This window comes from Nesoenas mayeri, assembly GCF_963082525.1.
Source record: "Nesoenas mayeri genome assembly, chromosome: 20".
NCBI lineage: Eukaryota > Metazoa > Chordata > Aves > Columbiformes > Columbidae > Nesoenas > Nesoenas mayeri.
The window spans coordinates 6038583-6060041 of NC_137569.1; the positions used below are offsets into that span (position 1 = coordinate 6038583).

A 21459-nucleotide genomic window follows, 5' to 3' on the forward strand; every position below is an offset into this window, starting at 1 on the left:
ATCTCTACAAACATTGCGACAGCACACACAGCAGCCAGCGGGTCCTTCCCCTGCAGGAAAAGCACTCCGGCATGTCGCGGCATGAAGCAAAGCAAACAGGAGCAGCAGGGAAGGTTTCGGGGTGCTCCCTGTCCCGCTGGAGGTAAGGACCTGCCTTCACACACCACGATGGGCTGGAGCGAAGGTGGAGACCTGGAGGAAGCCCATCAGCATTAATTCATCCTCCATGCTAGGAAAAAAACCCATTAACACATCCCAAGGTGTGGAGAAATTCTCAGTAATTTGGGATGGAGCAAGGAAGAGCATTTCCATGGTTTCTTCACCATCAGCATCATCACCATCAGCAAGTCTGCAGTGGGATCTATCCCCCTGGTTTGATCCAGCAAGCATGAAAGCTGCGGCCACATCCAGCAATGCCCACTCCAGCCTCAAACACACACATACATCTTAACTACAGCCCTTTCAAGAAACAGGAGGTTGACTTGAAAAAAAATACAAAAGCGTGACATAAAAACAAGCAGAAAGCCCAAAATCACATATCCAGAGGTTCATTTTATTTGCCATCAGGTCTCCAAGCCCTTGGGACCCCCTGCAAGCAGTGTTGCATTATTATCATTCAATTCAAAATAAAAATGACGCAGCCCCGTTTCTTTGGCAACGTTGAAAGTCCCCTGAGATTTTAAGCCAAGAGCAGATGAGTCCCCATGTCCGTGTCTGTGCAGAAAGGGCTCACTCACAAATATTACAGAGAACAGACAGAACTGCCCATGTTAACTCCCATCCTGCCAAATCCACATCTCAGCTGGCACCTGGCAGCATCAAAAGCCCTTTGCAGCCGTGACTTGGTGCACAGGAGCCAGCAGCGTTTCCAGGTGGGGAGCCTGCTTTGAGAAAGGAATGAGGATTATGCAGCCGAGTTGTCCTCATGAGCCTGCGTGCACAGACATGTCCGTCTGTCCTGCTCACCCACTCTTCTTCCCCTCCTTCTCCGGTAATATTTCAACCCTGTTCATCCAACTGTGGCAGAGGGGCACAGGACTCAAAAATATGTTGATCCTGCCTCTTGCAGAGGCAGAGCAGAGGACAGACCCTTTCTCTGTACACAATGGCTGTGAGGTGAGCACAACCCTTAGTAGACACTGGAGAATCCCCTGACTCGTCGCAAAGCCGAGCTGCCATGCTTCTGCATAGCGACATTGGCAGCAGCTTAGCTCCACCTCCCACCTCGTTTCACCCCAAAGAGCCTCCTACACCAAAACCCTCTGTTTTCTACCCAAAAAGTCCCGTGGTGTGGGTGTCTCCAGCAAGCCCAGCAAAGCACCTGTTCCCCACCCAGGTGCGACCTCCATCCCCAGGGCAAGGGATGGGATGAGGCAGGAGTGGGGCTCTGCCAACACAGATGGGGCAAAGCTCAACATGGACCCGTATTTTTGCCCAAATGTCTCTTTTCTTTTTGTTTTAACAAGGAAACATTCTCAGTCTCTTATTTAAAAGCACCCGAGCTCCAAACCAGGCAACGGTGAGGCACTTCTCTGCCTGGTCATAGGAAAACGACAGCTGAAGTATCAACAAACCCCAGTCCCAGTTTGAAAATCAATGCGTAACAATATCCTGAACATGAACAGAAATGGTGTGTTTGCAGTCTCCATGGCTTATACCTTCTATTGTGGTCTTTTTTGATAAGAAAATGGTCTCCCAAAGCTTTCAGCCCACCTGGCCGTGGCAGACTCGCCTGAGCTGATGGTTGCCCTGTCCTGGCTGCATCCCGGGGCATTGCTCCACCATCCCATGGCTCCCACCATCTGCGGGCATCCCCGACCTGCCGGTCCCTGCCCATCCGTCCCCAGACAGGAATCCAGACGTCACATAAAGAGAGACTCAGACAGCAGTGAGCAAGGTGGGGGTCAGCCCCCCCCAGTTTTGTCCCGGTACACTCTGCTCAGAAGAGGGCCTGCCCACTGTTGGCATCCCAGCAGCCCATCCAGGGCAGCTGGGTGGCCCATTTGCCAGTGGCCACCACTTGTAGCTTCGCCCGGTCAAATTGCCAGTACTGGTCATCCCGAAAGAAGTAGATGAAGCCGTCACGGTGGGTGAGGGCACCCGCTGTGCCGGGGGGCAAACCCTCCCAGTCCCGCAGGCTGCGGGGGTAATAAGGCTCCACGCCGAGGGTCTCCTCGCTCACCACAAAGTATTTGGCTCCTTTGAAGAGGACCAGGCGCCGGAGCTGCTGGAAGTAGAGCGCGGTGTCGGGGTGGCGTGGGAGGCCTCGGGCGCTGCATTTCTGGGGGAAACCTGCCTCCAAGGTGGAGCCCACGTAGCGCCAGCACCGGCCACCTGGGAGGAGCCGGGGAGAGGGGTTAGAGTCCCATCGAAGGACCAGCTCCAGGAGATGTGAAGGACTCAGCCCCGGGGCCAGCTTTCCAGCTCCAGAGATTGATCTGTGACATTCATCCTGCTGGTGACCCAACCGGCACCACCGCAGGGCTGCCCCATAGAGCAGGCTGGCTGGGGAAACTGAGGCACGGTAGCTCAGGGGCTTGAAGGCGGGGAAAGGGACCACCATGCACAGAGCCAGGTCACCATGCCATCTGTCAGCCCATGCTGCTTCCTTGCAAACGTCCCTCTGCTCCTGCACAGTGAGCGGGACAGATGGACACAGACCCCTCCAGGGCTGGGACAACTGAGAACAGAACTGCAGCAGCAGGAATTGCAGTCGGGGCTGAGTGCTCGGCTGTCCCTGCAGAGCCCTGTCCCTGTGAATCAGGCAGACAAAAGCCCCTTTCTGCTCACAAGCCATGGCCTCACCCAGCCCCGGGGAGGGAGGGAGCAGTCGAGGGCTGTGGAAGGGAAAGGGGCTTCTGGCTCCCACCCAGCCACAGCAACAAAGCCCCTTTCTGACCAGCTGGTGACTGGTTTCCATTAACAGCTGGTGCTGACTCTGGCAGCCGGGCTGCCTGGTTTGACCTTCCTGTACCCATCCGGACACAGCGTGTCACCGGGCAGCTTGTGGGTGGCATTTCAGCTCCCTGTGGCAGCTCAGCCCCCAGCACGCACAGGGAACCGCATGCAGCGTGAAAATGCCAGAGTCCTCAGCTCCCCCCTGGCCACGTGTCTTCAGGGAGCGTGTTCTCCCAGGGACCCCAAAAGGGTTTGATGCATTTGGTTTTATTTTCAAACACAGGTGAGCACTGCTCTCCTGAATGGGTTAATGGGAAAACTGAGGCACAAGGGGGTGATATGCCCAAGGCTCATTGTGGCAAGCAGTGAGCTCAGGGCTCCTGTGGGTTTTTGCACACTTGGCACCCAGTGATGCCCCAGCTCTGCACTGAGAGGGGACCAGTGGGTGGGGACAGGGGCAAGAGAAGGTGCTCCAGGGCAGACCAGCAGGCAGGAGCTGCTCTCCTGCCCACACCTCACCTACCTTTGAAGAAGTAAAATTTGCCACTAAGCTGGGACCAGGTGCAGGCATCGATGCTGGGGGGGAGCCCAGGCCAGCGTGGCTGCAGAGGCTGCGGGTTGCTGGCATTGCCACTTGCCGTCACCACCCAGTAGTGGCTGCCCTTGAAGATGTAGAGGTTGTGATCCGCATCTGTGGGGCAGATGGAGGATTGAGGAGGTCCCAGGTGAGAAACCTCATCCCACCTCCCCGACATGGCTGCCTGGTCACCTCTCATCCCCACACAGCTACTTGGTGCTTCAGGGATGCTCTGGTTTTGGAGGTTCCCTTCTGCTCGGCTTTCATAATCCCCTCCGCTCCAGCCTGGAGAGGATAAAGCTGACCACAGCTCCCTCTCAAGGCGTGTCTTCCACATTTGAGCAAATAAGCCTTACCACAGCCCAAGTTTTAGGATGTTTTCCCTTTTCCCAACACACCAAGCCATTGCTGTGTCCTCAAGATGCTGCACTCAGCAACAGCGACGTGCATCAGTAATGCCACCAGCCCCAGGAGCACATATGGGGCTGTGGACCCGCCAAACCCACCTTTCCCACTGCTGGAGCTTATCAGAGCAGAACGAGGCTGCTGCAGTACTGGGGTGAGCTGTGGGGGTGCATGTTTTGGGGGAGGGCTGCACAAACAGACACTCACCAGTGGTTATGGCATCAAAGAAGGAGTGACAGTAATAGGCGCTGAGGCTCTTCTGCTGCTGGTCCCCACCGTAAAGGTCCACACTCCAGTCCTGGAAGTGGGTGAAGACCTTTCCCGGGAGCTGGATGGCCGAGCCCTTGGAAGGCTTCCCTGGGATGGAGCAGGGATGGGTGAGTCGTGGAGAAGGGAAACAGCTTTCCCCAGAGCACTGTGTGAGTGCAGGGCTGGGCGTCTATCCCAGGGCTCCAAATACTCCTTGTGCCACTGTCTGGTTCCTGTCCTGTTCTATGTGGTGCTGGCAAAGACCCCTTGGTACCCCCAAAAACATGCACCAGTATTTCTCTAGTTGCCAACAAGCAGGCAGCAAGTCCAATCGCCCCCATCCTGGAGGACCTGGTACCCATCCCACATGCTCCACCACATTTTCCTCACCAACCGCAACGCAATGGGGCCCATCCCCACCATGGCCCTTGGATGTGGTCCTTTCCCCTTGCAGAGACCTCCTCCTCGCTCCCCACCCCAGCAAACAACACCAGAGAAACCAAGGGATGCTTGGGGAAACCAGGCTCACCATACAAGTTCTGAACGGCCAAAATGTCATCCCAGCTGAGGACAAAATCCTTGCTGAGCTTCTTGTAGTAAGGAGACATCAGGGCGCTCTTGACGGGGGAGTGCTCCAGCCCCAGCGTGTGCCCGATCTCATGTGCCACCACAACGAACAGGTTTCGTCCTTTGCCGCTGTGCAGGGACCAGCGCTCAGCACTGTCAAAATGGGCTTCTCCGCGCCGGGGGAAGAAGGCATGAGCCAGGGCACCTCCTGGGGACACGAGAGCTGTCAGGGACCATGGGGCAGCAGAGAACATCAAAGCCACTACAGTGACACATGCCAGGCAAAGGCTCAAGAAGAGAGAAAACCTAGGCTTGTTTGATGTTAAAAAGGCAAAGCATATCTGGAAGGAATAAGCTCAGGTTTGGAGGATGCCATCAGGGCGGGGAGAGCTTCTTGAAAGCTGTCAGCTTGATCCTATTATAAGCATCTCAACCGCCTTGCTGGCAGATCCAGCTTGCAGAGTTGGGAGTGAGGACCCCAAATCAGAAAGCAAACTGGTGCAAACTGGGAGGTGTCCTTGGTTAGAGGGACTGCAGGGGCAGAGCTTTGCCTCCATCACCCCCAGCCCATCACTGCCCCAGCCATCCTCCCTGCCAGGGACGAGCTCACATTGTAAAAGAGAAGCTTACGAGGTGGAAGCGACCAGCACCTGGTCCATCGAAAGCATTGTTGAGTCCATCGTTGTGGTCCCCATGAAAGAAGGTCAGGCGGATGTCGGCTGGGCCGTCCCGTGCTTCCCAGAACACCAGCGAGGACACGTTGCTCCAGAGCTCGAAGGCGGCTTTCACGGCCAGGCGCACCTCGTGCTGCGGCAGGTAGGACGGCCAGTTCACCACCCGGTAGGTCAGGTGCCGTTTGTACCACCTTCCACCTGCAAGACGGACAATTTCAGCATGACGATGGGCACTTGGGCTTGTTCTTCCACCCCAGGGCTGCTTGTGAGGAAGAGAGCCTCCCAGAGCTGGGAAAAGCCATCGCTTTCCCAAGCTGAAGCTGAAAGTCCATCAGCAGCCTTGGCGGCCTCCACTGGCAGCAGGACCTGAGAAGATGTTGCCTGGAAGCCTAGCTGGGGATAACTCAGTGGGGACAAACCACTGCTCACCATTCATTTTTAAAGCATCATTTTACCATCACCAAGGATCTTACTGCCCATGGTTTCCTCTGTCTTTTCAGGGGAGACACAGCCCCGATGCCACTGGGGCACACAGGGACAGCAATGAAGAGGACAAGCCCATGAGATCCCCTTAGGCTCCTCATCCTCCTCCCGCCATGCAGGGGTGCAAAGATGTGTGCTCCCACAGCCGTCACACAGCATCACAGCTCCCTCCTCCTCCTCCAGCCCCCTCAGCAGCTGTGGAGACCCCGGGGCCCCCCAGTTACGTCTGGCTGGGGGTGTCCAGGACCAGGAGAGAAGCCATGGGACCACACTGGGAAGATGCAGGTGCCAGAGCCACTGCCGAGGCGTGGGAGTGGGGACAAACCTCCAGCGGCTGCATCTGCTCCAGATGTGCAGGGAAACAGGGGGAACAGAGCCAGCAGCACGCCGGGACTTGCTGCTGTGGGTCTGCGCCAAGCCCCTCGGCAAAGCTGGCTGACATCCCACCCCAGCTCACCCACCCTGGCCATGGGGACAAGCCCCATCAGCTCTGCTTCCTTCCACACTGGATTCTGAGCAGCCCACGGCAGGGACTGGATGGCTGCAGCCCTGAGAGAAAGCCCCAGCATCCTGCCCTTCCCTGCAGAGAGGCAGAGCATCTCCAGGGGACAAGGACAGACGGCACCCATGGGCAGGGCTGGGCGAAGGGAACTGGCTCCCAGGGAGAGGAAGGCTGGCTGGGTGCCACACACAGCCGTTGAGCCCAGGACAATTGCAGGCAGGGAGTTCCCTGAGGGGAAACCCAGGACACTGCTGCCCCACGGGCCATCTGCTCCGTAAAGCGCAGCAAGGCAGCTAGAAGAAAGCCCTATTCCCAGTGCCCTTTGCTGCAGACCCGATTTCCAAACCCAGTCCCTTTCCAGAGGCAAACAGCACCTATCCCCAAACCCTCCCAGAGAGCAGAAAGACACGGTTTCCAACTGCAGAGTGGCAGTTTGTTTAGAGGCACAGAGAGGGGCAGATACACCGGACCCCATCCCACACAGGGACTCCACCTGCACCGCTAGGCTGGGCCCAATCCCGGGAACAGCAGGGGGGACAGATGCCCTCCCCAGCCCCACACTGGCCACTGCTGCCGGGATAACGCAGCCAGGAGGCAAAGCTCAGCTGGGGTCGGCTATTGCCACTCCTCGCACTGGGGTGCAAGTGTTGTCCAAAGCTGGTGGGACGATGGACACGGCAGCTGCCCAGCAAAGATACTGCTGGGTGGATAATAACAAAGCACTTTGCTGGCTCAGCTGCAGCGGCTTCCTGCTTCAAGTAGGAAAAACAGCCAATGTAGCACAAAGGCTCTGGCCTTCCTGGCCGGTGCCACCAGCCCTGCAGGCACCAATACGTCCCTGCTCCCACCCCAGCTGCTCCTCGGCTCACTGCCATGGGGCATCCGCCAGCACCAGCCCAGTGGAGCAACAGCTGATGCCACACAGAGTGCTTCTGCACCCGGGCTCGGGGCTCCTGGGCATCTCTTGCCACCCACCCACAGACCACAATCCCCAAAAATGAGCCCCATGAGCCGCAGGGCACAGGCTGTTGCTGTTTGCCCATCTCCTGCTGCACGTGCCCCCCTGGCTCTGCCCCCAACCTGGGACGCATGAGACCCTCTGCCCAGGATGGTGCCTGCAAGGGCGATGCTGCACATCAGGGCTTTGGCAGGAAAGCCAGAGGCAGGAGGACGGGGTTGTCTCCTGGGGCCGTCCATTGCCAGCCCTGCCAGATGCAGAGACAGCCTGACACAGCACAGAGCCCTTTCTTAATCTCGTCTTCATTTTTCCCATGTCCTAAGTGCAGCTGGTCCCAGCCCTCTTGCTCTCTAGGAATCCAGTTACTCATCTGTAAGCCCAGGAGGCAGCTTGTGAGAGACAAGAGGCCCAATCCTGGATACAGAGAAGCAAGAGATGTTGCTTGAAGCAGAGTTAAACCTCTTAACATGGGTGAAACAACTCCCTGTGGGTGGGCGGTCCAGCATCAGCAGGTTTTGTGGTTAGTGCTGGGTGATTAACACACTTAGAAGTCTCAAAGCTCCGCAGAGCCTGGGCATGACTTCACTGCATGCCAGCCCCTGCCCTCTAGATCACACCACCATGGCTGTGCCCGGGGCCACAGTGACCTGACAGCTCCTCGGGAGATGTCCCAGTTCCCTTGACAGCAGTAAAACCACCCCAGAGGGCCAAATTTCCCTGCGGGTGGGAGTTGAATCTCTCTAATCCTTGCTGACACCAAGCCATGCAGAACAACTAAAAATAAAGAGGTTTAAAAACAAAGTGGTGCAAAGTCCAGGCAGATGCTGGGATGGACACTATGCCGCTGGGCTGTACCTCTCACCCACAGCAGCATTTCCAGGAGCCGGGATAGCAGAGCTGGACTCTCAGCACTCCAGAACCCCAAACCCCACGGAGTTTTGGCACCAGTGCTCACCGTGTGGCGTGGTTTGTCGCCGGCGCCGGGCAGTAGATGCCTGGCGTGCCCAGGCACCGCGGCTCTCCCCGTCGCCCGTGCCGCACCGCGGCAGGGCCATCTGATGGAGCGTGGGGGCATCCAGGACCCCGCTGAGCGGGAGGTGGGTCACCCGCTGGAAGTCCCTGGAAAAGGAAGGGAGAAGTCAGCACCCACACTCAGATCCATCACTTGGGGGTTTCGGTTGCATTTGCGCCGGGTGTTTGAGCTGAGCCAGGGCTTCACCCAGCACGCTTCATGTCCCATCATCAGGAATGTATCTAGGTGATAGAACAAGAAGGATTTGCTTCTGCAACAATATCTGACCAGTGGGCCATCTCTTAGCAGGGCAAAAGCAGACAGGGGAGCCTAAAAAACACTCTTTCTTGTTTTTAACCCCAGTTGTCTGACTTTGCACTTGACTTTGCACAGGGTCAGGCCAGGGATGCTCCCAGAGCCAATTGTGATCTCGACAGAAGTCTGGGCAGCGGCTGTCAGCTCAGCCCCCTGACATCTTCCAGCCATCCCCAACCTTGGCCTCGCTACAGATATTATTATAAGGGGAGCACCGGGCCATAAAAGGCAAATAAAGCAGTGCAGAGAGGAGCTGGGCTGCCAGCAGCCAGCATCCAGCTGTGGGAGCTGGGTACGGACCAGCGTTTCCAAAATTATTGGTTGTGCTTTATCATCGGACCATGCAAGAGAGGGCTCCCGGCTGCAGAAATACACCTCAGCTGTGAAAAGACCTGGCAGCTCCCCTGCAGCCGGAGCTGCTGCATTTGTGCTGCGGTATTAAATAAAAGGCTCCTACCTCACCGCCTCCATGAACTCGGCGGGGCTGTGCGTGCCGGGCCCTGGCTCACTGAAGTAGCCGTATTTCTCCAGGAACAGCTGCAAGAAGAGAGATGGGAGAGGCGCAGCTCAGAGCGCAGGCGGACATTTGCACATGTTGGCTTGGGGGAAAAAGAGAGATTCGAAGGGAAACAGTGCTGCAAACACCGCGCTGTGCAGAAATGCCCAGTCATTTTTTTTCTGAGACCTCTGCACCCCAAGCAGCCGCCCCTCCTGTGCTCAGACAGGTTTATGTGTCTGCTCCCCATCATTTTTGGCCATGATGTGATGCAGGCGTAGGAGGAAACATTGCCATTAACAGATCAAAAAATAACCCCTGCTGCCATGTCATCCGCAGCTAAAGGCTACCAAACCCACAGCTCTAATCCCCTCTGCTCAAAGCAATGATTAAAATAAAGGCTAAACTGCTGTGGACATGAGGAGGGTGGGGTGAGATGGGGTCAGCCTGCAGCCTCCCCCAGCCCCACGCAGGATGTGCTGCTGCAAAGCGAAGAGACTCCGGGGGCAATCCACCCTGCCAAACCATTCTTCTTCTTATCGGCCATTTACATGGACGGAGATTGTTGCTCTGAACTTGCTCCAACATATAAATTGCATGTTAAAAGAAAATAAACCGTTTCCCCCTGCCCAGCCTGCGCTCCCAGCTTTCGAAGAGGTTAATAGGCGAGGTGGCAGGACCGCTCCCCACCCGCCTTCCCCGTCACCGGGAACGTCTGGAGGAGACAAATAAGCCGCCCAGCATCCTGTTAGTGCAACAGAATCCGAGTTAATGGAATGAGGAATAACAAGTGAAAGTGGCTGCTCCGTTTACCGCATCCCAAAGCAGGGACGGGCTGAGCACCGGGCTGGCCCTGGGACAATGCGGCTGCTGCGTGCTGGAAAATGTGTGTTTTAAAGACCTCTTCCCTCCTTGCTCATCTTGGGTGGGGAGAAGAAGGGGGTCAGTGTTAACATGCATGCAATGCTACTCCTGTCTGCTCACCTTTGTTGGGCAATTCAAGCCCCCCACCATGTCCTGTGGAGGTGACAATGTCACTATGTCCCCCCTCAGTGTGGGAGCACGGAGCTGGCCGCACTTTGTTGGTCACCTGGTGGGAGCAGGAGCAGTTTCTGGGTCTGGCAGCCCCAGGATTCGCCAGGGCCTCTCCCTCTCCTCCCACGCAAAGCCTCCGCTCGCTGTGAACAGTCATCTTTACGTCATCCCCGAACACGCCACCCTCTGCACCCACCACCTCCCCGGGGGCAGGGCAGGTACCTCATGTCCTCTGCCTGTTGGTCAGCCCTTTGTGAGCCCTTCCTGCCCCTTCCCACCCCTCATCCCCTCCAGCCACAGAGTTATCTCCTCCTTTACGTTCCTTCTACCTGGAAGATCCCCCTCCAGCATGGTTTCCTGCCACGACATGCTCCTCACCCAGCCCCAGCCAAAAAATGTGGTGCCGTTTCCCACTGAACACATGGGCTGGAGGGAGCAGCATCTCTATGCAGCATCAGGCTCCGGTCCCCGCGAATCAAGATGAATCGGGTGTAAGAGCAGACAAGAGCATCGGTTTGTCTACCAGGCAAAGCCACAGCACCTCTGCCCGGGGATGGAATGGATACCCTGGATACATCATCTCCCCATCCCCACTGGGATAACCCCTCCCTTTACATGGGTACCAGGAGGCAAAATACAGCAGTGGCTGGGGATGCTCACACAGGGAAGGATATAGGAATGGGGGGAGATTCCCAGGGACGGGGTGTCAGGGAGATTGGGTGCCCCTGAGGGAGGAGGAGGTATCTGGCCTCTTTCTCAGTTGTTCTGGTTTTATAACATTCTCCTTGAGAATTAGAAAATCGTCAGCTACATATATGGACACGGGGTGATGATCTCCAGCGCTTACATCAGCGCAGATAAATGTGAGCTACAGAGCACCCAGGCAGAAAGTCCTGGGTCTCAAATCATGGCACAGTCTAAACCTTTTCTACCACCATTTGGCTTTCACTCAGCATCTAAAACATAACAACTTGAAGCTGTTTCCTCTCCTGTAACCTGACACAATCCCATTCTTAAAGCATGAAAATGGTTTTTTCTCCACCACGATCTCACGAAGGCTTGAAACCCCATCTGGACAAGTCAGGGTACGTGAGAAAAAAGCAACCACTATCACAGCAGCTGCTTTTGACCAGCACCAAAATGTACACACACCACTGGCTTTATGACTCCTGCCCAGATCCCCTTGAGCTTTGAAAATCCAACCAAAGCAGCACTTTCTGCCCCATGTTGTGCTGAGGTTCTTGCACCCAGGCAACAGCTCTCCAGCTGCAAAACCACTCAGAAAAACATTATGACAGGTTCTAGACACAGATATTGTGAGTACCAGGTGATGCCAGTCCTGGAAACACAGAGCTGCAGGAGAGGGATGTGCTGATCGCCCATGTGCGAGTTATTTATCAGACAGCAAAGCAGACGAAGTCCCCTGGACTTTTCAGGGTGAGAGAAGAACCCAAGAGCCCTGTGCTGCAGTGTCCTGTGCCTGAACCAGACCCCCCGTGCCCTGTATAATCCCCCAGAGACCAGCCAGGCTCTGGCAGGGCTGTCTGGCAGCTGCAACCAGCCCATTAAACCTCTCCAGAGGCTGCAATGCAAAGCCCGGCCCTGCTGGGAAACACCCCTCCCTCCTACCCCAGATGGGGAAATGCTCTTTTCTATACAATGGGAAAAGAAAAACAGCAGGAAACCAAGAGCTGAGAGTTAATATGAAATATGCCCGGCTCCCTGTCTACACAAGGGAGGGAGAAGAGGAAAGGTCCAGCTGCCCGGGAGCCGGCACCGGGGCAGAAAAAACCTTTGAGGCTGCAGCAGGGACAGCGGGAGGATGGACTGGGGAGATGGGGGGTCCCTTCCCATCTGAGGGCTCTGGTGGGGAGCTGGTCACAACCCTGGAAATCATCTCTTCTGAGAGCTAAAGCCAAAAAAATACCTTTCCCTCGACTGCAGGCATCCCAGGTGGAAGACAGCCAACAGCAAATACAATTAGACCTAGAAAATGGGATAACAATTAGAGAGCAGAGACAGCCGGCTCCAGCCCTGCCTGCCCCCAGCTCCAGACACTCAGCTCCTGGCGTCTTTCCACCAGTTAAATATCAGAGGAGCCTCACGTTGGGCTCCTGTTGACTGTGGTCCCTTCTCTGCCTGGATGCAAACCCCATCTTCTCCCCCCATCCCACAGCAGCAGAGGGAAGCAATCCCGTCCTGCTGGAGGCTGCGCAAGGGTTTCACGCTGCGGTTACAGAGGATGCCGGCCACAAGCTGCACCTCCAAGGTCTTCTTGTTTTTAATCATGACATGACAGCAGCCCAGCAAGCAAGCCCGGGTAGGTCCTCAGCCCCAGGCTCCATCCCGCATCATTTCACCACCGAGATGGACATGGGGGAAACCACAGCTCTGGCTTTTCAGCCTCAGTTTCCCCCCAGAGAACAGACACATGGAGAGTTGACCCCCGAGAACATTTTGGCACAACTGCAGAAGGAGCGGTGGCTCCTCCTGCCCATCACTGCCTTCGGAGGATGTCAAGGCATTTAAAAACATTCATTTATTTCCACTCTCCCAAGCCACATTCCTGCCTGCAGTCACAAGCCCTTAGGCAGAGCCCTTGTGTCTCTTTTGTTTAAGTGTGTGTATAAGCATCTATATAAATATTATATACAGAGACACACAAGAAGGGAGATTAGCAAGTACAGAGCTTGCTTGTCCTCCCACTGAAAAGACAGAAACCACACCAGCTAATTTTGTATGTTAATGACAGAGGCTGATTAAAACCCCAGGCCCTGCCTGGTTGCTGTGACGCTCCCCTGCTCTGACTAATCTCGTCCTAAAGGAACCTCCTCTCCCACCTACCCCTCCTCAAAACCTGCTTTAGCTGGAAATTATCTATTTGCCACTGAAGATGTGGAGCTGGGGAAATACTGTGCCCAGCGTCTTTTAAACTTCTTTAGTTTTCACTCGGTCTCCTGGAGCTGAGACGGAGGGTCAGACAGCCAGGGGCACAGCAGGTCTAACTAAAACCTCTCCTGGTTTGGGTAACCCAGATCTTTGGGATGCTGAACCGGAGCTGCTTCCCCATCTGCCTGGGCAGGAGAGATGCTACAGGACAGGAATAATAAACATTGCATCACTTGGAGGGAAACAAAAGCCATAAAACGTGCTGGGCTCTGTGTTGCTTGCCTGCAGGGCTGGCAGATCGCTCCGGTTGGTTGTGTGTTAAATACAGGAATATCTCATCAGTAAGTACTACAATTCACCCCTGTACTTGAAACCAGCTCCCAGCTTTGCCCCAGCACCTCAAGCCCTGGGTGGCGCTGAGCTGCAAAACTCCCAGCAGCACCGAAATGCACCAAATCTATCTGAATGTGACCCAAAGCACTTGGGGAAAACAGGGGAAAACACCGCGCTTGGCCAGAACTTCCCCTGCGAATACCAGAGCGGCTGACAAACCAGTTTGGTAACGCAGACTGGTTGTGCTTTCATGTCTAAGGAGAGAAAGGAAACAAAATGCTTGGTCTTGGCCCTCCATGGGGATGGGAACGGGGGAAAGCGACGTCCCCGCTGCCTGGCGGGCGTTATTGGGCGGAACAAGCAGGGATTGTTTTTGGGGAGAGCAGGGAAGAAAGCGGGGCTGTTCGGGCGGCGGTGACTCATGTTAATCACACTGGGGGTTCGCCGGGTGCCTCGGAACCGCCTGCCGCATCCTGCCGTGATCTCAGGGGTTTTCCACGCTCTCCCCAGCCACGCAGAGCCCAGCAGCGCCTCACCAGGGTGATGGCACCCGAGAAACTCCTCCTCCTCTCCCCCACTCCTTGCATCACCCTGCTGAGTCTGAACAGCAGGAATTTTTCCCAGGAAGAAGGTTTTTTCTTCCTGCTGTTTCAATCAGAGGGAAAATGTGGGGATCCCAGCTGACCCCCAAGCCCCACCATGTGTTGGGTGGTACCCAGAGCTGCTCACTCCGCCCTCAGCATCACAACTGGCTGACCCCTCCATAAAGGGGCTCATCTGGACACAGTAGCATTTCTCAGCACAAATAGAGCCTATGATTAATGCAAGCCTTGGGTTTCTGATGGGGAAAAGTCAGAGGCCACGTGCCACTGCAAGAGGGGGAGAAGAAGGGCAGGAGGGAAAAAATAAACATCAGAAATGAGAATGTCTCGCTCTGCGTTTCCATCTTTGCTTTTCTCAGATTTTTAACCAATTTTTCTTCAGACCTGTCGGTTCACACGCAAACCACCACAGGGACCTTATTGTCCTTTGTCCGTGGCACCGCCAGCCCTGGGCCACACTCCTCACTCCCAGCACGGGGTGAGGTCTCATGTGCCATGGATTTTACACAATTTCCTGGGGATCAGGGGGACTTGGGCATTTCCACACACCCAACTGCTGTCCTGAGCACAGCCCAGCCAGACACCAGCTCTGCCAAACTACGTGCTATCCAGCATCGAACCTTCTCCTGCCTGGAGCTGCAGATAACAAGATGATTTAATGTACAAATGTTTCAAATTAAATCTCCAATTTTTTCTTCCTTTTTTTCATGTAGCTGCACTTGATATAAATGCAGTGAAAACAAGGACACAAGCCAGTAAAACAACTCAACTGGGCATTTTCTCAGACTTTCACATCTAAGTTTACACAACCCATTGTCCCTAATGTTGACTACTTTAAAAGCAATAAAAAAAGCTTTAGAAGCAAAGCCTGGCAGCGCTCTGAAAGCCACAAGTAACTAGAACTATTTGATGTTATGTGAGAATTTCAACTTCATCTTAAAAGCAAAATTAACTCCTTGGTTTATTCAGACAAGTTTTCTTACCCCAGTTTCTAAGCATTTACATTTTATACATTGTCCCAAAGGCCCTGGCCAGCACAGCACAGGGCACTGGGGAAACTGAGGCAGGGAGACAGGAAAGTCACTTGCCTGGCACCTCTGTGCTGAGATCTGCTCAGAAGTCACCAGTAAGCAATCAAAAGCCAGACCAGGCCTTTTGAAGCTCTCACATCCCATAAGCTGGTTTTCTTTCTAAACTGAACTTTGAATTTTTGATTTTCTGAGCATTACAAATTTTGGAGATTTTTTTTTTGCAGGTGCCATGAGGTTTGTGCACACTGGGGCAAGCACAAGTATAAATCACCTCTTTGAAACAGCTTCTCCCAGCATAAGAAGCCTGCACATTAAAACGAGCCTCCAAGCACTTCTGTGCACTTTTCAACTTCAAGGATGTGAAAAATCCCAGTTAATTCACCAGGACTTGCTGGGGTTTTAACATCGAGCATCTGTGCAAACACATGTCGGACCGATGCCTAAACAAGAAAAAATCCACAACATGAACCTTTGTTCACCAGCCAAATCTCACACCTTGTCCTCCCAAAACAAACACAAACGGATGGCAGGATGTCGTGACAATGATACGGTGACAAACAGAAGAAATCCAAACAGAGGCGATGGGGACAGCCCTGGTGAGAGGCAGGGGATGGGCAAGAACGGCTTTTGTCCCATCCTGATTCGCTGTGAGATGGGATGGCTTCCTAGTGTAGGACTTTTATTGTTGTCGGAGATACATAGAAGGGTAGGTTTGCAGATGTACATCACCTTTAGGGACACATTTCCACATACAGCATGCATGGGAATGCACACACCTTGGTGCTCCAAGCACAATCCTACGGCACAGGCACATCTCCAGCAGGCACAGCCATACACTTGCACTATCTGCACACACCTGTGGCACAGACACACCACCAGCGCACACAGTCGTGAAGCTGCGGCTCACACACACACGGCAGCAGCACGCAGGGCTCATCCTCGTCATCCACGGGCACACACCTGTGCCGTGCACGTCTGTGCCATGCACACACCTCGAGCACCCATGGCACGCAGCTACAGCATGGGTGCACACGCATTGGGCACCCATGGACACATACCTGTGGTGTGAACGTGCCTCGGGCACGCGTGCACACAGCTACGGTGTGGGCACACCTATGGCAGACACACATTTGTGGTACACACACATCTGTGGCACGGCACAGCTATGGCACACACGCATCTATGGCATGGGAACATCTATTTCACACACACATAGCTATGGTGTGGGCACACCTATGGCACACACACACCTGTGGCATACACACACCTATGGCACACACGCACTTGTGGCATACACAGAGCTATGACACATGGACACCTATTACACACACCCCCCCATGGCACACGCATCCCTATAGCAGAGCCACACCGGGGCACACTCACCCCCCGGCCGGGCACAGGACAGCCCGCGGCAGCTCCTGCGCCCCAGCCCGCCCGCTCCCGCTCCCGCTGCCGCTCGTACCTCCGCCTCCCGCCGCTGCCGCGGGGCCGGTCCGGGCTGCGCCGCCGCCAGCAGCCCCAGCGCCAGGGCGGCCCGCAGCGCCATCCCGGCTCCGCTCCGCTCCGCGCCCAGCGGCACCGGCCGGCGCGGCCCCGGCTCGTCTCAACCTGGCCCGGCCCCGGGGGCGGCCCCGGCCCGGCCCAGCCCCGGCCGAGGGTTGGGCTCCGCCGGCGGCACCCGGGCGGCGGGGGCTCCCCCGGCACCCCCCCGTGCGAGCACAGCCCCGGTGCCTCCCTCCCCGTCCTGCGCGGGAGGAATGATCCCCTGTGCATCCTCCAGCCCCCTTTCCCAGCAGGGCGATGACTCTTCCCCGCCACATCCCTCTCTTGCACGCATACACAGGGTTTGTGAATGAGGGAAGCAGAGCCGAGCTCAGGGCAAGGGGTAGCTGTGCCACTGGGACAAACCCCCTTGGGATCTTCAGGCCACCACAGCCCCATCTCCAGCCCCAGGGAAAGGCCGGGAGATCTGCTCCACAGACTCACCCTGCACACAGCTCGCTCCAGCGAAGCTCTGAGAATGGATCCCTCTTGTTCTCCCAGGCCTGCTGAGCATCACTTATTCACCCCAGCTATCACAGAGCGGGACACACACGGTGGCCACATCAGGATGTATCCTCACTGTGGGTTCCATCTCTTCGGGTTGGATGTGGAGCCAGAGCACGGGCAGGTTCATGTGCTGGGACGAACCTCCAGCTAGCTGCAGCACCTAGGCTTGAGCTTTGCCCAATTTGAAGCTGAAGAAAAGAGCAGAAATCAAGTCCAGCTTTTCCTGAACCTGTGTTCATCTGTGATCCAGACCACGCGGATGCAGAGCAGATGAGGGCTCGGACACAGGGGGTCCCTCTCCGACAGCATCCAGCACCAGCCACAAGCTCAGCAGAGCAGGAGGCTGGACAAGCAACCTACCCCTCCCCAGGGGTCTGGCAAAAACAACCACACACCTTAGATAAGCATACTCTCAAGCTTTACAAAATAACCCCCCACTCAGGGTTGTTGGTTTGCACTCCTTTTGCTTAAATTTCCCTCCTACACAAGGGATTTGGTCACCCATGGACAGTAAGGGGCTGTTTACCACCCAAGGCAACATAATGCACGTGTCAGCACTGCAGCTCTCTTGCAACTCATACACAGCCCATGATCTTTCCACCGACAAGTTAACAACTCTGTTTACTCCCTGCAGTATTTTGTTTGACTATTTTGTTTTTGTTTGACTAAAGCAAAAGGATGTTTTGATTCTGCTTTGGTTTTTTGGGGAAAAAAAATAGGATGTGACTTATAGCTGCTTTTGTTTTTATGCCAGCTTCAACCACACACCTATTTCAAAGCTCACAGGCCTCTTCCTCTTCTTTTTAATCATGCCAAAAGCTGAATTTACAGGAGCATCTGTTGAGTGCAGCTTGGAGAGATCCGCAGGGATCCTGTAACACACGGCTTTCAGCTGGACAGGGATTAGCCTGGCAAGCGGGATTCGAAGGAGCAAAGGATCCGCATAACATGGCAAAATAAGGAAGTTGCTGAGAGGAAAATACAGATGGGAGAAGTGAAGAAGGTGGCGGCTGGGCCAGTGAGCGCTGATGGATGGGCTGTGGGAGAGCACGGCAGGCGGCTGGCACGGGGAACACTCAGCCTTGCTCCGGAGACCCAAGGGCCGGCCGCCCCTCGCACAGGTCAGCCCCACGCTTCCTTGCAAAACAAGAGCGGCTCTGTCTGCAAACGCATCCGTGTTTGGTTCGTATCTAGGAAGCGACTGATCCATCTGCTCTTCCACTTAAGAATATGGATGATGAGAAAGTGACTGGCCGGGCGCCAGCAGGAGCAGGAAACTCCTTCCCCTGCGCATTGTAATGCGGGGAAGCGGCTGCAAGGGCACCTGCAGCCCCCGGAGCAGTCGGCTTTCCGACCTGGCATTTCCCCGGGGCTGCTGCGTTAGTCCTTTGGGGATTTGGCATTCAGACAGAGAAGAATTCAGCCCAGCCTTGGAGATGCCAAAGCACAGTTCTCTGCAGACTTTTGGCTCGGAGTATAAAGATGTTTATCCAGCTGCTGTAATCAGAATGATATCAGGAACAGAAAAGCTGTCTTGTGGAAAGGTGAATGGATTTCCACGTCTTTCAGCATCGGGTAAAAGCTCAGAGGTGGGCCAGAAGAAAGAGTTTGAATCCTTGTAACTTCTACCCCAAAACTGAAACCTGAGAAGATAAGCCTATGGCAAATAGCTGATGAAGTTTTACTAAAAAACATTATTGGAAGAGCATGATAAATACAACCATACAAGCCCTGGTTGCCTAAACATTCCCACTTCCTTGGGTTTCTAGACAAAATCCCGTCTCCCTCAAATTTAACGCAAAAGGTGTCAATCCAAGTCAGCTACCTAGATTTCAAACCCCTTTCCTAAGATGCCTCCACAGCTTGGACTGAAGGTTCCTAATTTAGTAACATGAGCATATTCACCTGAAAACCTCACGGAAAACTAAATGCCGTTATCAGAGAGATGGAGTCTGGAATGGGGAGGCTGTTTGTGGAGCCGTCGGGCAGCGGCAGTGAATCACTGTCTGCTCCCACAGAGGTGAGCTGCCAGAGCAGTTTATAAACCAACATTATGAAACCGCACTTCAGTGACGTGAAACTTCTCAGAGCAGCTTCTAATGTTTACCACAACGGATAAGCAAATAGCAACACCATCACTCCTCGGTGGCAAGTTTCTCCCCGGGATGGATGCGATGCACAAGAAGTGCCGGTCAAAACATCTTCAATGCCTCGCGCTAAGAACACTTTCAAGTTGTTCCTTTAATCCACTCGAGATGCCGCCTCTGGAGAACAGTCATTCTTCAGATGTTTGCTGCTCGACACTGGCTGCAGCAGCTGGGGAGCAGTTGGGTTGCTCGCTGGGTGCCATGTCAAAAATGCTCATCCTGCTGCCCAAAGGTGGCCAGATCTGGGACCAGTTCAGATCAGACGGGCACAGGCACAGAACCAGCTGCAGGAGTCAAATCCTTCACAAAGAAGCTTCTGTTCCCCTGGCTTTAGCTCTCACACGGGTAAAGGTTTTGTGCTTAGACACAGCTTTCCTGGGTACTTCATCTGTGCGGGTTAAGTTCTGACAAGTTAAAGGACTTTCCCTGTCCTTAATGTGTTAGATAAGAAATCTGTCTAGTCCGGTATCCTGTCTTCAATAGCCTCAGGAAAAGATACTTATCAGAAGGGTGTTTAGGAAAAAATGAAATGCAAAATCCATACGTACTTTCCTTGGCTTTACCTTTTGTGTGCAGAGCTCCTGGGAAGTCAGTGAGGTCTAGAGGCAGCATCCAGCTGGCAAACCCCCCTACAGATACATCAGCAAGAGTTGTGCTGCATTTGCTGGATCAGTTTGACTGAATCTTACCAGTTATTTGCTCAGAGGATGGCTAAAACCACGCTTCCCTCTTTCTAGCATTGTGGTACCACCCGAGTTTCAGCAGACATCATCATGTTAGTATAAAACATTAAGTCCTTTTGCAACTTTGGGTGCATTCTGGCAGCTGTGTTTTATGACAACAGCTTTACAAGCAATTTCTACAGCAGCACTGGCAACATCATTTCCCAGGGACAACATCACACGATCTCTTTGTTACCCTGGAAACAGGAATTATCATTTCTAGATGAGGCCAAGCAGCACTGGCTGAACTCTGGCCCCAAAACCCCAAAGGCTCGAGCTGTTGGCTTCAGTCACAGCTTCCATATCTCTCCCTAGGACTGTGGTATTTCAGCCACTCATTAAGTTGCATTACTTCTTAGGGTGAGGTGGGTTTGGCTGTATAGAGTCAGCACAGAAATTATTTGGCTGTTTCTTAAATAGTTTAGCTATTTTTGTTGCATTTCATCTCCGTAGCGATCACATGCCTTTCCTCCATCGGCATCCCTCCGTTACGCTCTTCTCCATAAAGTCATTATTGAGCTTGGCAAGTGCTGGATGTGTTCTTATAAATAAACCACCAGCATTCCATACAGGACTGATTTCCAAGACCTCGCCATTTAGAAAATGGCTTGGAGAAGAAGAAAGAGATGAAGGAAGCAGAGCACAGCTGTTCCCAGCTCAGCCCCAACTCCTCCTGCTGCAATGAGCTCTTGGTTTTCCATCTCTAGGTGGATCTGCAGCCTTCTCTCCTTAGTTCACAGTTTTGTTATAGGAAGTTCCACCAAATTCTCACAGAGCACCTACTGAAAATAAAAATAAAAGGCAGATCTTATGAATCCTATTTTGAATTTGATTCCGCTGTTGCTCTGTTAAACGATTACTTGTCAACAGGCACCTTCCGCACCTGTTAAAAAAAAAAAGCAATTTTAGTAACTATAAATCTGAGACTTCATATGAACAGTGCTGATCATTTGTAAAACAGCTTATCTGCATACAATTACAAGTCAGTCTCTAGAAACAGGAGCAGCTAGTCGCACTGCCAGCAGTGCTGACTTAAATATGCTACCTGCTCAGTTTATTTAACTAAATGCAGGAATACTCTCAGCATGACTGCAAGGCCCAGTATTTAAGACCACTCTGCTTAAGCAGAGTGCGAGAAGTTAACAGCAAATGTTACTACAACGTCAAATTAACTCAATCCTTAATATACTAGTTACTGATTTTTATTTTCTTTTAAGCTTTTTACTTTTCTTTTAACCTCAATTAAAGCTTATCCCAATGACTTTAGGCAGTTGCAGAGATACACGGCAGTGCTAAAGGACTACACAGAAACAGCTGGAGGGTAATGATGTAGTTAAACGGTCATCTGGGTTTACATCCTTCACCAAACGCCACTTCCCAGGCCTCTCTAAACTAATTTAACTCTCTCTACACCAAAAGCAACTAAAAACCACATGTGCCATCAAACTAGTACCACCCGTTCTCTGACCTGCTAGTTTTCCACACAGCTGGTGAGGAAGAGGTCTTTGCTCTCTT

At 53.8% G+C, this 21459-nt stretch overlaps 1 protein-coding gene across 1 annotated transcript; it reads right to left on the minus strand.

The window, feature by feature from the left end:
• Window positions 1-1939: 1939 nt before the first annotated feature.
• MMP28 (matrix metallopeptidase 28) lies at window positions 1940-17082 on the minus strand (the record flags this gene model as incomplete). The annotated part of the gene is made up of 9 exons (XM_080356853.1): window positions 1940-2334; window positions 3422-3589; window positions 4088-4237; window positions 4659-4904; window positions 5347-5568; window positions 8269-8432; window positions 9098-9177; window positions 16489-16628; window positions 17013-17082. The coding sequence occupies 9 exons, from the start codon at window positions 17080-17082 to the stop codon at window positions 1940-1942; spliced, it is 1635 nt and encodes a 544-aa protein (XP_080212979.1).
• Between the last annotated feature and the right edge of the window lie 4377 nt (window positions 17083-21459).